Source organism: Podarcis bocagei (assembly GCF_964188305.1).
Source record: "Podarcis bocagei genome assembly, chromosome: 1".
NCBI classification, from domain to species: domain Eukaryota; kingdom Metazoa; phylum Chordata; class Lepidosauria; order Squamata; family Lacertidae; genus Podarcis; species Podarcis bocagei.
In genome coordinates this window covers 109,213,597-109,228,638 of record NC_138125.1, presented here as the reverse complement: position 1 = coordinate 109,228,638, position 15,042 = coordinate 109,213,597, and the positions used below count along the sequence as shown (strand labels likewise).

The following is a 15,042-nucleotide window of genomic DNA, read 5'->3' as shown; positions in this document are numbered from 1 at the left end:
TCACGAACCCCGTGAGGTTTAGCAGCATGCCACGTACTCTCTTGTCACACTTGTGCTCTCCCTGTGCTTGGCTCATATTTTGGTGGTGGTGTGCTGTGATTGGGTTCTGAGCTGCATACCATCCTCTGCTCTGCCATGGGGCAGGGTGGGGTGGGGACATGGACCTATTCTAGAATTGTTTGATGTTGTGCCAAATCTGGGGCTGAAGTAATGTTGCACTGTCAATGAGTGCATGGTGATACAAAGGGAGTATAGATGACGGTGTGCACCTCCCCTGCGTTACCTACATCTCACCCATGACTCATTTCAGCTATTCTAGAGGTGTATTCTTCACCAGCAGAATATCTGGTATTCTGCCCATGTAGCAATACTTCCTCTAAACCTTACAGCCCATCAGGCGATCGGCCTCTACCCTAGGATTGTGCCCTAAATATCCCTGAATTGTATTTTTTTAAAACAACAACAACAACATCATCTCCCATGCTTATCAGTGTTGGAGTCCCTCAAAGAGACCCATGGAGGAGATGATGAGCTGTCATCTGTTAAGTGGCACTTTGTCTTCTGACTCAGCGCTGAATGGGAGTTTGGAAGCACCATTTTTAGATGAGAAATAGGATTCAGTTCCTGACCATCTGTGGCTATTTAATATTCCATGTTGCTTTTCAGAAGACTAGTGGGAGGTGTCTTAGCAAAATGCCAGTGTGGCTAATTACTTTTCTGCCTACTTAAACCTTCTAGTCTCTTTAATGCAAAATAAAGCTTGTGTGTGTTTTAATGCACCATATGAAACTATTATAAATGGTGAAGTTTTGCTCCATGCCCAGAAACTAAATTACAGTAAAAGTAATATTGAGGAGCTATTACTGGCAGCACAAGGGATTCCTTTGAACCAGAGCTGACAAAAATGTAGGGCTCACAGATGCTTCTCCGTTGCCAGGTAAGAGGGATGATTCTGGGCGAGATGGATCAATGGTCTAATTTCATATAAAGCAACTTCTTATAAGTCATGTTGTTCTGCCTAGTGGCTTGGCAACTAGCAAAGAGTGCTAATTAATGGGCTGAAAGCTAGCCTGGAATGCAGGTCACTACGACCTACCTGGGTGGGAGCTGAAAAGAATGTTCTGAATGGGAGGATGTCTGGTTGGAGGAGAAACAAGGAGGGGTGTCAACAGACTGAAGAATTTTTTGCTGATCAAGCACCTTCCTTTTAACCTACTGACTGGTTAATTTATCATATTTACGTAACTGTGCAAGCCACCAAAACCTCACTATTAAGTGCCTTTGGGGGGGGGGTTGCAGGAAGATGCTTGCAATTTAATAAACAAAAGCTACCATTGTTGGGTGGAAGGAGAGTCCATCTTTAATATATTTTCTCATTCCCTATTATAGCCTTCTTCAGAAGGTTAAAGGAGTCGGCATGCTTAGCCTAGAGACTATTGACATCTTTAAATATTTGAAGGACTGCCAAATAGGTGACGGAGCCAATGTGTTTTCTGTTACTCCAAAAGATATAACCCAAACAACAGGCTACACAGTCACAAGAAAGAATATTTTGACTAAACATTAGGAAGAGCTTGGCTGTACAAGGTTTGCAGCGATAGAACAGATGACCTTGGGAAGTGGCAGACTCTCCTTCGTTAGCGGTTTTAAAGCAGAGGTGGTTGGATAGCCACTGAACAGGGATATTGTAGCTGTAGGCTTCCTGTGTTGCCATGCGCTTGGAGCAGATGACCATTGAGGTCCCTTCCAACCAGGCCTGGGCGCAGTGGCAGAGTGTTAATGCTGCACTAACCTCACCACTACAACTAGCTTCCCTCTACCTCCCCGTAAACAACAGTTAACACCAGTGACTGGATGTTGAGTGAGCACTGCTGCCCCCCCCATGTCATCCACTACTGCCATTCACATTACAAAAAGTCCTTCTTTTATATGTTTTTTTGTTTTTTTAAAAAAAATAGCCACAGGGTGATCCTATCAAGATTAAGACCAATTAAAAGTTTTTAATTCTCCCTGCCCTGTTTTCTGAATGAAGATGTCTCTTCACCTGAAGCTGCTATTTGCCCCATTACAGTGGTACCTCGGGTTAAGTACTTAATTCGTTCTAGAGGTCCGTACTTAACCCGAAACTGTTCTTAACCTGAAGCACCACTTTAGCTAATGGGGCCTCCTGCTGCTGCCGCGCCGCCGGAGCACGATTTCTGTTCTCATCCTGAAGCAAAATTCTTAACCTGAAGCACTTTCTGGGTTAGCGGAGTGTGTAACCTGAAGCGTATGTAACCTGAAGCGTATGTAACCCGAGGTACCACTGTAGTAAAAACCATGTAGGCACAGCTTGTATGCACGTGTGGTTTTTACCAACAGGCTAAATAGCAGTTGAGAAGGGAGAGGTGTTATCTAGAAAAACAGTGCAGAGGATGCAGGCTTAAGCCCCCATCTGATGGCACCAATCTGCATCTGTAAAGCACAAGACTGCTTATACCTGCAGGACAGCAGATTCTACTACTCTTGTCTTCGGCACAGAGTTCTGATGGCACATGGATTGTTTCTCTAAGCTGTGAAAGCGTCGCCTGAAATTCTGGGCAAGCCTGTACAGGTTTCAGTGCGGCAAGCTTGCCACAGCCAGCAAAAGCAGTTACGGTGTCATTGCCAGTGGAGTCATGTAGCTAGAAAGTGCATTGTATATGCTGTGCCCTATAGTAAAAGGTCCCCTGGACGGTTAAGTCCAGTCAAAGGCGACTATGGGGTTGCGGCACTCATCTCGCTTTCAGGCCGAGGGAGTCAGCGATTGTCCATGGACAGCTTTCTGGGTCATGTGGCCAGCATGACTAAACCACTTCTGGTGCAACGGAACACCGTGACAGAAAACAGAGCACACGGAAACACCATTTACCTTCCTGCCACAGCAGTACCTATTTATTTACTTGCACTGGTGTGCTTTCAAACTGCTGGGTTGGCAGGAGCTGGGACAGAGCAACAGGAGCATACTCCATCACGGGGATTCAAACCGCTGACCTTCCGATCGGCAAGCCCAAGACGCTCAGTGGTTTAGACCACAGTGCCACCTGCGTCCCTATAGCATTAGCAGTGTGCCTTGATTGTTGCAATCCATGCTTCTGAAATTAAGGTGCAGCTGTACTGTGACACTTACTGTTTCTAATGACCACTTCTGTATTCTTATAGACAATAAGGATTGCTTTACTGTTAAAATATTATATTACTTTAACTGACTGGCTTTGCTGAGTGCATGGAAAATTACTTTTTGGTGAAAAGTTGTATATAAATGTTGGAAATATATAAATAAGCAGCTTGAGAAACTAATACAACGTGCTGCAATTATAGAAGTCAAGGTGTTTAGAAGGTGTCTGTTAGACAATCATCACACCCAAAGTACTGTTGATGTGTATTTATAATGCAGAATGAATGAATGAATGAATGTACTAATCATGCTCCCCAGTACAAGGATGTTATGGGAGCCCAGGAGTTAAACAGCAGAGAAAAACTCTAATCAGGGTCATCTAATAGAATTTACAGCCAGAAATTATTTCTGTTTTACCAGAGACTGGATTGCACGCTGATAATGTATCCTTGGTGATTCACAATACCCTCCAACATTTCTCCTATGAAAATAGGGATGTCCTATTCCATAATAATAATAATTTTATTATTTATACCCTGCCCATCTAACTGGGTTGTCCCAGCCACTCTAGGCAGCTTCCAACATATATAAAAACATAATAAAACATTAAACATTTATGAACTTCCTTATACAGGGCTGCCTTCATATGTCTTTTATCTCCTTGACTTGGGGGGGGGGGGGATGTTGCATAACTCCATACCCTGGGATTAAAACAGGGACATTGTACCATACCCTCCAACATTTCACTGATGCAAATAGGGACGTCCTAAGGAAAAGCCAGACATTATGGGATCAAATCAGAAACCGGAACGGCTTCTGTAAATCCAGGACTATCCCTGGAAAATAGGGACACTTGGAGGGTCTGCAATTGCATTTGTTTACTTTCTATCACATAAGCTAAATTTGTGGGGAAAGCCACCTGGTTTGATAGAGCTGAGCTATATCCATTTATTATTTCAAGCTGAAAACAGCTGATGCTGAGGACTTGGGTTGTGGGGAGTGGGAGCAGAAGAGAGACAGAGAGTGTGCACTCAAGAATGACATGTTGCATGGATGTTAACAAGCCATTCCTGCTTTAGGTCCAAGCTTACCCAAATAACACTCAAAGCTGAGTTGCAGCAGCAGCAGCGACAGCTTGGTACAGAGAGCAGGATTTTCGGCCCTTAATTTATTAGCCACAGAACACTGATCCTACCAAAGAAAGAGATGGGCTGCAGAAGGTCTGCAGATTGCTGATGTTGCTGTTGCTACTTGTGGGAAGAGAGGGGGATAAGTCTTCAGCAATTCATAATTGTGCTCATCGAAAGAGACTTTCTGAAATGCAGCCTCTTTCAGTCACTTCATTTGAGGTACAATCATCACTGTGGTCTCCCAGAAGTCTCCGCCTTTCATTCGGTCACTCTGTCTGTTGTCTGATATATGGCTGGGTTATTCTTGTCACGTCCAGTATTAAATTAGTCACAAGCATTTTCTGTCTTTTCTTTTCCAGCTGTTCAGAGACATCACAGTAAGACATCACCTCAGACTTTTTAAATTTATATTTGTTTATTTAATTTAAAAACAACATAGTCAATGAATTAAACTTCTCCCCTCATTCCCGCCAGCTGCTCAATCACCTTCTAGAGAAACAAAATTATTTATTTGGTCGTGTAATCCACTCTAGCCCTTAAGCCAATTGTACGAAGAGAAGGCATGGGAACACAGATATAAAACTTGGGGTTGATGCAGTGACTTGCTCTGACTCAGTTGTCAGTTCAGCCTCCTAGTCCTGCTGATTTCAGTCAGACTTGTTCCTTAGGGAGGGAGGTTGTGTGCGAACCTGTGGGTATGTGACTAGTAGGGTCCCCTCCAGACTGGTGGGTTTTTTGTGGGTGTATTCAGCAACATGTCATCCACACAATAATATTGCATTAGTGGTGTCTCATTCCATTTTATTAGTTCCATAATGCTTCTTCAATGTTACTGCATTATTGCCTTCTGGAGGGGCACTGTGCAACAAAAGTTGGACATATGAGGCACTCAGTTATGGTGAGATGGAAGAGGGAGGGAGGAGGGGCATAAAGGATGCATAAAGGATGCCTGGGGACCAGCTGTACCCAGGCTGTTGCTAGCTGCGCCACTAGGTTTGATGAAGTGCACGCAACCTGTGCACTGTTGTGCTAGCTTTCCTATTGTGACCGTGGTGAGGTAGGGGTGTGGGCAAGTCACTCTTATCATCCTGCGTTCATCAACTTCGTGTATTGGTGGCACATCGGCACTGATGCCAACGCAGGGACAGATCCTATTTGACGGGCCCTTTCTGAGTTTCCAGACATATGTATGGCACATATGTCTGTTGTCTTTGCACCATTTTTGTATTTGAAAGGCTCGCTAGCAGCAGCGGCAGCAGTATCTCCCTCATCCCCACTTCCCATGCGATTAGCCTTTCGGATTCAAAACAGAACAAGTGCCACTAAAAGGCCTATCCTTCTGTAGTACTTCAAACCAGTTCAATTTGCAAGCTAGTTGTGAAGTGCAAACACAGTCCTTCTTGGGGGGGGGGGGCGTAATATACACAGTGACTGTTTTTCCACTCAAGATTTCCATGTTGAGCATTAATCAATGGTGGCTGCTGCCCATTGCAGCTGGTGGGGCATAAGGCGGAGACCTTGGCTGTAGCTGGAGCCAGAGCCAATGCAAAGCAGAGCCAATTCATTCTACCTTTGTCTTCACTCTCCTCCTTGTTGAGTTCCAAGAGGCAAACACTGAGCCCAAGGAAGAGAGAGCTGTCAGGAAGTGCCTTCCCTTGGACTGGTTTGAAGTAAGGAGGTGGGCAAGTGATGGGAGGCTGGGACTGGTGAGTCAGGGCCACATTTACCCTAATGCACCAGCCTCCACTGCCACCATTTTAGGTTTAGATTTCCATCAAATGGAGATGTACTAGGGCGGAAAGACTAGTACACCAAGCAAACTTAACATTTCTCACTCGCTGTACAGAAGCCCAGCAGAGCCTCCAACTAGCAGATGCTGCCCGAACAGCAGTTGGTTGGATCATGAGCAATATTAGGACATGAATACATTAATTCACTTTTCACTATATGACTAAATTTGATGCTCTTTTTGTTGGCAAGGATCCAAAGTGAATATGGCAATTAATTTGCGGAGTGTTCAGCTTGCGCTTGCCAAAGGGGCATTAATAATATGCTTTAAAAGAAGCCTTGGAACCTAAATGGCTTTGCTGCTAGGGAAGTTGCCGGGGAGAGAGATCAAGTGCACGCTTAAATGCCAGATGATGGAAACAGTAGCCAAGGAAAGTATTCTCCCTTAGCCAAGTTTGAGTGGGGAATGGGCATAAACTAAGCCAAAAGGATCAGAGACGAACAAACAATCCATGTTTGGTTGGCACTGTGGGATACGCAGAATGTATACAGGAACAAACAAGGAGGACAACTGCAACCTTATATGGTCTTGTTTTTCTTTTCTTTTCTTTTTACATGCATAAAAAGGGGCGGGTGGGTGGTGCTCTTTGCTGGCATGTAATTGATATTGGATGTTCACAATGCAAGCTGCTGACACAGTGGCGCAGAGGTGTAGGACCTGTTTCCTGGACAGAAAAGTGCCCCTCAATCATCTCAAGCTGGTTCGAAAGAGCCTAAATTAGTATTACTGTATAGCTGTGCCTTTTTGAAAAAGCAAACCTTCTGGTGATAGCATTTCCACCCTGAGCCTCTTCTTCAACTGCACAAGCTGTGACTCAGGTCGTATAGGCTGAAAACTGGCACCTGAAACAGCTTCTGTGCCCATATCGAGCAATGTTATGTTTTCTGATATGATTTATTCAACAAATTAAACTTGGCTGTTCATAGGCGTTAAAATTGCAAAAACAAAAAAAGTAACTTTTGGAGCAAAACAAGTGTGTGTGTGTGTGTGTGTGTGTTTATCCCGTTTTTAACTTTTATTTTATAACAGCATTTATATCCCTCCCTTCTAAATAATAATAAAAAAATTTATTTATATCCCTCCCATCTGTCTGTGTTGCCCCGGCCACTCTGGGCAGCTTCCAACACATACAGAAATAAGAATAAAACATCAAAAATTAACAGTAATAATCAGATCCTATATAAAAAAATCACAATAACTATAATAAACAACTTGTATCAAATAAAGCAATACAGTGGTACCTCGGGTTACATACGCTTCAGGTTACATATGCTTCAGGTTACAGACTCCGCTAACCCAGAAATAGTACCTCAGGTTAAGAACTTTGCTTCAGGATGAGAACAGAAATCGTGGTATGGCAGCACAGCGGCAGCAGGAGGCCCCATTAGCTAAAGTGCTTCAGGTTAAGAACAGTTTCATGTTAAGAACGGACCTCCAGAACGAATTAAGTACGTAACCCGAGGTACCACTGTACTCAATAATCCATTTGAATCCAATAGTAAATTAAACATCAGCAAATAATATTTTAACTATATAATCAATAAAATAACAGCAAAGCACAATGCATAAAATATCAGAAAATGCACAAAACCAAATACAAGGACCAAAAACGAACAAGGACCAAACTGAGAAACAAGGACACACAACTTATAAAATTATTTTTTTAAAATCTATCCCTGAACTCCTCTCTTCCCAGCTGCTTCTGCTGTTCTCAAAGTCATGGTCTGGGGCTGGAGGGTGGGGCAAGGCCACTGGAAAGCCATTGGTTGCAGAAAACCTCTCTCCCCTCAGTTCTTGTGTAAATACACCACTCAGGGTGGCTTACAGCATATATAACATTACAAGTTCATATAAAGAATGCAGTGCAATTACAGAAGAGACAGGGTCAGTAGTTAAATTATAAATGTGTTGTCTCCTAAAACTCTCAGGGTCTGGTCTGAAGAGACATGAGGTTAGCACTTTGCTGAAGTTATGCAGTTCTGGGACTGGTCAGTAGTGCCTTGCAACTATGGGCATGCTGCTTTGGGTTCCATGATAGAAGAAAGTCAGGGTACAAATGTTAAAGCATAAATAAAAATAAAAAAATTCCTTCCAGTAGCACCTTAAAGACCAACTAAGTTAGTTCTTGGTATGAGCTTTCGTGTGCATGCACACTTCTTCAGATACCTGAAGGTATCTGAAGAAGTGTGCATGCACACGAAAGCTCATACCAAGAACTAACTTAGTTGGTCTTTAAGGTGCTACTGGAAGGAATTTTTTTATTTTGACTATGGCAGACCAACACGGCTACCTATCTACTACTGGAACCATAAATAAAAAGTGAGCCTGATGGAATAATAAATAGGACTTAAATAACCATAGTTCATTACAGATGAAGGTTTTCCACAACTGAGGGCAGCCACTCCGAAGGAAGGCCCCATCTCTTATCCTACTCAGCTGTGCTTCCATTGTAGGACACAGAGAGTGTCTGATCCTAGACACTGGGCAGAATGACTTGGGAGTAGATGAATCCCTACAGAATCCTGGACCTAAGTAATGTAGGACTCTAATGGTAATCACCAACATTTTGAACTGTGACCAGAAGCAAACTGGTAGCTGGTGCAGCTGTTGTAGGATTGGTGCCACGTGATCTCATGTAGCTGCATTCTGGACCAGCTGAAGTTTCACAGATAACCCCATGTGGACAGCACTGCAATAATCCAAAATGGAAGTAACTAAGGCATGTGTCACTGTGGCCAGGCTTGACTTCTTCAGGAATGGGCACAGCTGGCACACTAGCCTCTGCTGAGCAAAGGCACTCCTGGTGACAGCTGCCACTTGGTTTCTGCACTATATGACCTACCAAATCATTCTGGTTTTTTTAATACAATCCCAGGGTTTTCCTCCTCGCAATCTAGCAAGACATTTGTGGGGTCTTTTGCCCTTTGAAGCAAAGAGGGAATTTTTCAACTGGCATCCCTCATATGTGTATAGTACTAAGGAAAAATTATGACTACTGTTGCTACTGTTAATTCTCTTGCAAACACTAGTTTTGGCCCTTCAGGGGGCCTGAATCTCTGGAGCAGGGGTCAGCAAACTTTTTCAGCAGGGGGTCGGTCCACTGTCCCTCAGACCTTGTGGGGGGCTGGACTATATTTTGTGGAGGGGAAATGAACAAATTCCTATGCCCCACAAATAACCCAGAGATGCATTTTAAATAAAAGGACACATTCTACTCATGTAAAAACACACTGATTCCCAGACCGTGCGTGGGTTGGATTTAGAAGGCGATTGGGCCGGATCCAGCCTCCGGGCCTTAGTTTGCCTACCCATGCTCTGGAGGATCTCTGGTCCAGGCCTTAGCAATTGCTCAGTCTTCCACCACAGGCTGAACTTTCCCATGCAGCAATGAAAACTATTTACTCTACATTTTCAATTTATATTAGAACTGTGTGGATCTAATAGAACACCCTATGGTCTCTCTGCATCTTCCTTCCTTCCTTCCTTCCTTCCTTCCTTCCTTCCTTCCTAGCATTTATGACACTCAATGTTGTACACTTCAGCTTGGAGTGGTTACTTTGATCCTAAAGCAGCAACTTTGGGAAATTTTGCCAGTCAACATTAATTACAGACGACTGTCTCCCACTCCTACTTTTGTAACTGTGCTCAGGGAATGGGGAAACTATTCTCAGCTTCAGAACCTCCATTTGCAAAACGCATCTCCGTGTTTGCAGGTTCATAAGTGGGCAGTTGGGACCAACCAAAATGCCATGAAGTATTGAGCAAGCTTTTGAGTTTTTCCAGAACATCTAGCCCTGATGAAGAGGTTTGGTGGACATGAAATAAAATAACAGCAACAGTACTTTGTGACACGTTGGTTGCTGTTACTTATTTGATTTATATCGTGCCTTTTCCCCTGAAGGAGCCCAGGGCAGTTCTTAAAGGTATTGCCCAGCGGTGGATTTGGGAATTTTTTTTATGGACCAGCATGGTTTCTTCTACTTCTTTATTTACTTCTTAGGGTGGTTCTGAAGACACACAAAGAGGGCTAGGGAAGAACAATGCCCCTTGCTTCACCTCTTCCAAATGGCCAAAACTTATCACAAATGACTCACACAAGCACAATGCCAAACAGCTACATTTTGGTGATTTTCCTGAGCAATGAGGATTGCCAGGGTAGATTTGCATGGTATTTCTTGTGTATCTCCATATCCATTGCCTTTCCTTTTGTAATGCAAACAATGGTAACACCTTCTTGGTAGAAGAAAGCAGTTGATTAAGAAGTTGTAAAGTAGATTAACTTCAAAGGGCTGTGGGGGATCCCAAAGCTGCAATTTTGCACCACTAGCTTCCCAAATGCTGAGGAATGCCTGTCTGCTCACAATTCACATCAAGATCTAAATGGGGTCATATTCCTGGGATATGCATGTCCCAAAATTGGTCTGTGCTGGACTCCTCTTCAACCCGTGCTCCAGTATCCTCAAATATCGACTCAGCAGAGTAATGTAAGTGCCGCTCAAAAAGCTGTTCATAAATTATGTACAATCTGCTCTTGATATGTACCCAAAAGAAAAAAAAAGAAATCTCCTTGCTAAAGTATCTTCTTACAATAAAAGACCATGTATCTTTTTTTAAAAAGAAGAAAGAAAAAAGAAAGAAAAAACAAGCAACAAGCAAACAGTTGCATCCTTCAAAAACATATATGAAAGTACTGTAAAGATGCAGTTTGGGTTAGAAATAGAGTTACAGGAACAGACATGGAAAAATGCAGGAACAAGCATCAGCAGGAAAGATCCCTGCAGCTCAAAGAAGTTCTGTTCTCTTCCTCTGCCCACCCCCTTCCACTCAACTCTCCTGTTTGCTTTTCCAATTTCCACCCCCTTTCCTGCAAACCACCAGGGTTGAAATGGGGAAAAATAGTATACAAATGAAAGGCTATACCTCTGCAGCACAACTTATATCATCCTGCCATCCCTCTCCCACAAAGAGATAATTCATCCACCTTGCAATGCATTGTGGACCTCTGGAGGTCTGAAGAGGGCAGAGCAAAGGCAGGTAAGACTTAAGGGGCCTCCGATTGTGTGGGAAGGAATGGAGGGGGGGCGAGAAGGAAATTTAGGGAGCTGTGGGAAGGTGGGGAACTTCAGTGCTTACAACTGCCTAATTGGGGCAAGATTTACCAGGAAGAGTTGCTGTGCTCACTAGGCCTGGCCTCCTAAGCTGTTTTGTTTCTTTGAAGAAAGTTAACTTCACGGGCACTGTGTTGAGTTATTGCTGACCTGCTCCTGACAGTCACCTTGACAACCACCTCCTGTCATCCCTCAAGCAGCTCTCCCAGTGTGAGTCTGGCCTGACCCCTCTGATGGACGCCACAGCACACCTTTGAATTTCAGCTCCTGCCACCCTGCCCTGAGGGCACCCTTTGCTGACAGAAACAGGGAGAGGCAGCCCGCTAATGTTGGGAAGGAAGGGAGCCACGGGGGCAGCGTATTTCTCTCCTTATGCACACAAGCGGAAACTCAGGAGCAGGGATTGTTTAAATAAAATATAATAAAATGCCTCATAGGAATATATCTTGTTGAAGAAATTTGCTGATGTTACAAACTGAAGCAGTAAAAATCTTTCAAGGGTTACAATACAAGCCTATACATCAGCTGAGAAGCAAGTCCTATTGAATTCAACAAGGCTCACTCCCAGGTAAGTGAATAAAGAATTGCTAGCAATGTTCACTATTTCCAGTGTTGTTTCTAAAAAATTATGTAAATCTGAAACACTGAAATGTGAAATAGCGAACCTGGGACCGCCTGCCTGATGCTCTCTGTCTACCGCTGTGCTATGCCCCTTCCCCTAAGCTACAGCTTTCCTTAAGATAAATTAGAACAGGTATTTCCTTAAGATAAATTAGAACAGGTATTTAAATTAAACAGTATAGGCTTCAATTTGTTCACTAGTTTAAACAGTGAAAAATATAACCTCAACTTATTCAAACCACTCATACACAAGGCTCAGAAAGCTCCCCCCCTGTACGAAACATTTTTTTTCTACGTTGGCGAGACAGGCCAAAGGTTTTCTTTTTAAAAAAATAAAAAATGTGATTGGAACTCGCGGTCTATTTTTAGTGGCAAAGCTCATTCCTGAGATGTACTAAGAGTCTCTGATCATGTGCAGTGTGCTGTTCTCTTACAACTGAACCACCCCATCCGTTTCCTGTGAGACACGGGTGTGATGACGGCCTAGCAGCCTAGATCCGACCCTTCCTGAATGCGCGATCTTTCCCCCTCGAGTTGCTAAAAAGAGGTTTGTGCGTGCGCGTGTGTGTGATCAAAACACGGCTAGGAAGAGCGATGGGTGAAGACTGTGGTGCCGCGTGGTCCGTTAGGGCAAGAAAAAAAATCGTAACTTAAGAGGCGGCTTGCATGCGCTTGCTTGATTTTTTTTTTCCAAAAAACCGAGCCCGGGCCACCCGGGTGGCTCCCAGACAGGTGTGGGGGCATCTGCTTGTGCCCTGTGGGCGTGCCACGTCTGGGTGTCTCGTGCGTGCCCGCTGGGCCCGGGTGTGATTCCCGGCTCGGTCCTGCAGGGGGCGAGACGGGGCGTCTCTGCTCTGGCGCCTGGATTTGCGCCGGGAGGAAATGATGTGCCTGGCTTGCCTGGTTAATTACAGCTCCAGACTCCCATTGGCAGAGCAGGGAGCAGCCACTTCCTCCTCCCTCACTGCAGCTGTATCCCCGGCTGAGTAGCCCCTCCTCCTCCTCCTCCCCCCTCCCCTCCTCGCCTCGGCTCGCCTGGCTGCCTCTTCGGAACTTTGCGCCTGGCTCGCTCTTCGCTGCCAACTTTTCCCCGTCGCGACTCGACGGGAACTTCTCCTCCTCCTCCGGGCTCCCCAAAGGCGCCGCTGCGGGTAGCTCAGGCATCGCCGGAAAGGGGGCCGGGCGCTGGGAAGATGCGGCCGGGCGCAGCGCCGTGATTACAGCGCGGGTCTCCGGGAAGGGGTTGCGCCGCCGCCACCAGCCCTCCTTGCAGCTACAGCCGGAGCACCAGCAGCCGCTGCAGCAGCAGCAGCAGCAAAAGCCCATGGACGGGAAGTTCCTCCTGCTCCTCCTCCCTTAGGATCCCTGGGGATCCCGCGCCGCCGCCTCCCCCCTGCTTCTTCGCCTTTGTCTGCGGCGCTATGAAGAGGTGAGTGGAGCTGCCTGTCTGAGCGGAGGCTCGCCCTTTGGATCTCACTCCCGCCCCAAATCCAGCAGCCTCTCCCTCTTCACTCCTCGGGGTCCAAAATGCGTCCTTTCCCTCCCTCTCTCCCCCACGCATGGGTCAAAACCCGCCTCCTACTGCGTCTCTGGAACTGTGTTGGAGACGATTATTATTTTATTTTAATTTTTTTTAAAAAAGATCTCGATTTCCAACCCCCTTCCTTCTTACGCCGTTTGTTTGGAAAAAAACACGAGCCCCCCTTCTTTATATATATAAATATACGTAGAATTTATTTATTTATGTATTTTTAAAAACCAAGCCAGGAACTCGATTCGGAATACTGTACAATAATGTGCGGTTCATGCAGTGCCTGCTCCTGTTCTGTCTGTGTAAATGGGCGTTTCGGACGCGCCTTTAAGAATCCTTCCAGAAAAGCTCCCAAAGCCAATAATATTACATCTGAGCTCTGCTTCCAGAGGCGGAAACTTAAGAGGAGATTTGAGGTGGGGGGAGGGGGCACATCCTTTAATCACTTCTGGGAGGCAAGCCTCTTCTGGTGCAGGGAGAGGAGGAGGGGGTCAGGGAGGAAAGAGAATCTGTAAACTTTCCTTGGCTCCCTCCCTCCTTTCCTGGCTATAGTCTTCCAGCAGCATCAAAGGCAGGAATGTGGGATTCATCTTCAGATGCCCACAGGGCAACTGTGGTTACAGATGTTACTCATTACCTTGCCAAGTAGAAGCCCTTCCCTCTTAAGCTGCAGCTCTTGCAGGAAAAGAGAAAGAGAGCAGCTTGGCAAAGTCATAAATAAAAATGGAAGGGAGATGGATAATTTGGTTTGAAGCAAGAGCCTTGCTTTATTTTTATTTTTGAGTGTGTGTTTGGACTGGTCTTTGTTGTTAAGTTGCTGGTTGATTATACCTCTAAAGTGTTTGGGAGATGCCCAAAGGCCCGGGTAGCTTTTTTTTATTAAGTTGCCTTGCCTTTTATTTGTTGCTTTGGAGGTGACTTGCACACCTTAAAGAACCGGGTACATTAAAAGCTTTGATTTAGTTCTCTGAAGAACATTGGAAGACTCGTTCTGTGTTTATTTTTGAAAAATAAAAAATAGGCCTCTTTGTTGGCATCTTTTACTTGTCTGACTACTCTCTTGGCTCGTGGTTTCAGTTGGTGAAAGAAATACTTAACCCACAAACAGGATGTTTGGCAGTTGCTCCCTTTCCAAATCCTATGGAAAATGTTGAGGTATGAAATTGCCTACTCTGTGGGGGAGTCCTTTATTTGGTTTATTCAAATAAAACAAAAATGAAAAACAGTGCGTTGGTCTGTACAGCCAACCCACACATTTAGAGAATTCACATTGTCCAGTTCTGCAAAGTTAATTTTGGCTTTTGCGTGTGAAAGTGAGACAGTGCACAATTCCCCCTCCCCCTTGGTCAACAAACGAACTAACAGTTAATTGTTAAAGAGTACTCGGCCTCCTTCACTAGAAGGAGAGGAGGGGAAAGAGAGAAGTCATTGTATGTCTATTTTGTATGTATGATTTTAGGTTTCACTTTTTCATGTTGTAGCTTACATTTAATGTATATTTGCTGCTGATATATAAACTGTTTGCTGGTTGGTATGTTGTGGCATGAGCTGAGGGCAGGGCAGCAGCCTACTTCAGGCTTCCTCAACCCCAGCCTTCCAGATGTTTTGGCCTACAACTCCCATGATCCCTAGCTAGCAGGTCCAGTGGTCAGGGATGATGGGAATTGTAGTCTCAAAACATCTGGAGGGCCGAGGTTGAGGAAGCCTGGCCTACTTCATCAGATGCA

The 15,042-nt window shown here is 44.8% G+C and overlaps 1 protein-coding gene across 1 annotated transcript in view; it reads left to right on the top strand.

Moving 5' to 3' along the window:
* The first annotated feature begins 12,774 nt into the window (after positions 1–12,774).
* The window catches only part of ACVR1 (activin A receptor type 1), a 72,441-nt gene continuing 70,173 nt past the window's right edge, over positions 12,775–15,042 (top strand). Inside the window, exon 1 of the mRNA XM_081187622.1 lies at positions 12,775–13,213. Within this exon, the coding sequence (XP_081043748.1) occupies positions 13,206–13,213 (8 nt within the window). The 5' untranslated portion in view covers positions 12,775–13,205. The remainder of the gene's footprint in view (positions 13,214–15,042) is intronic.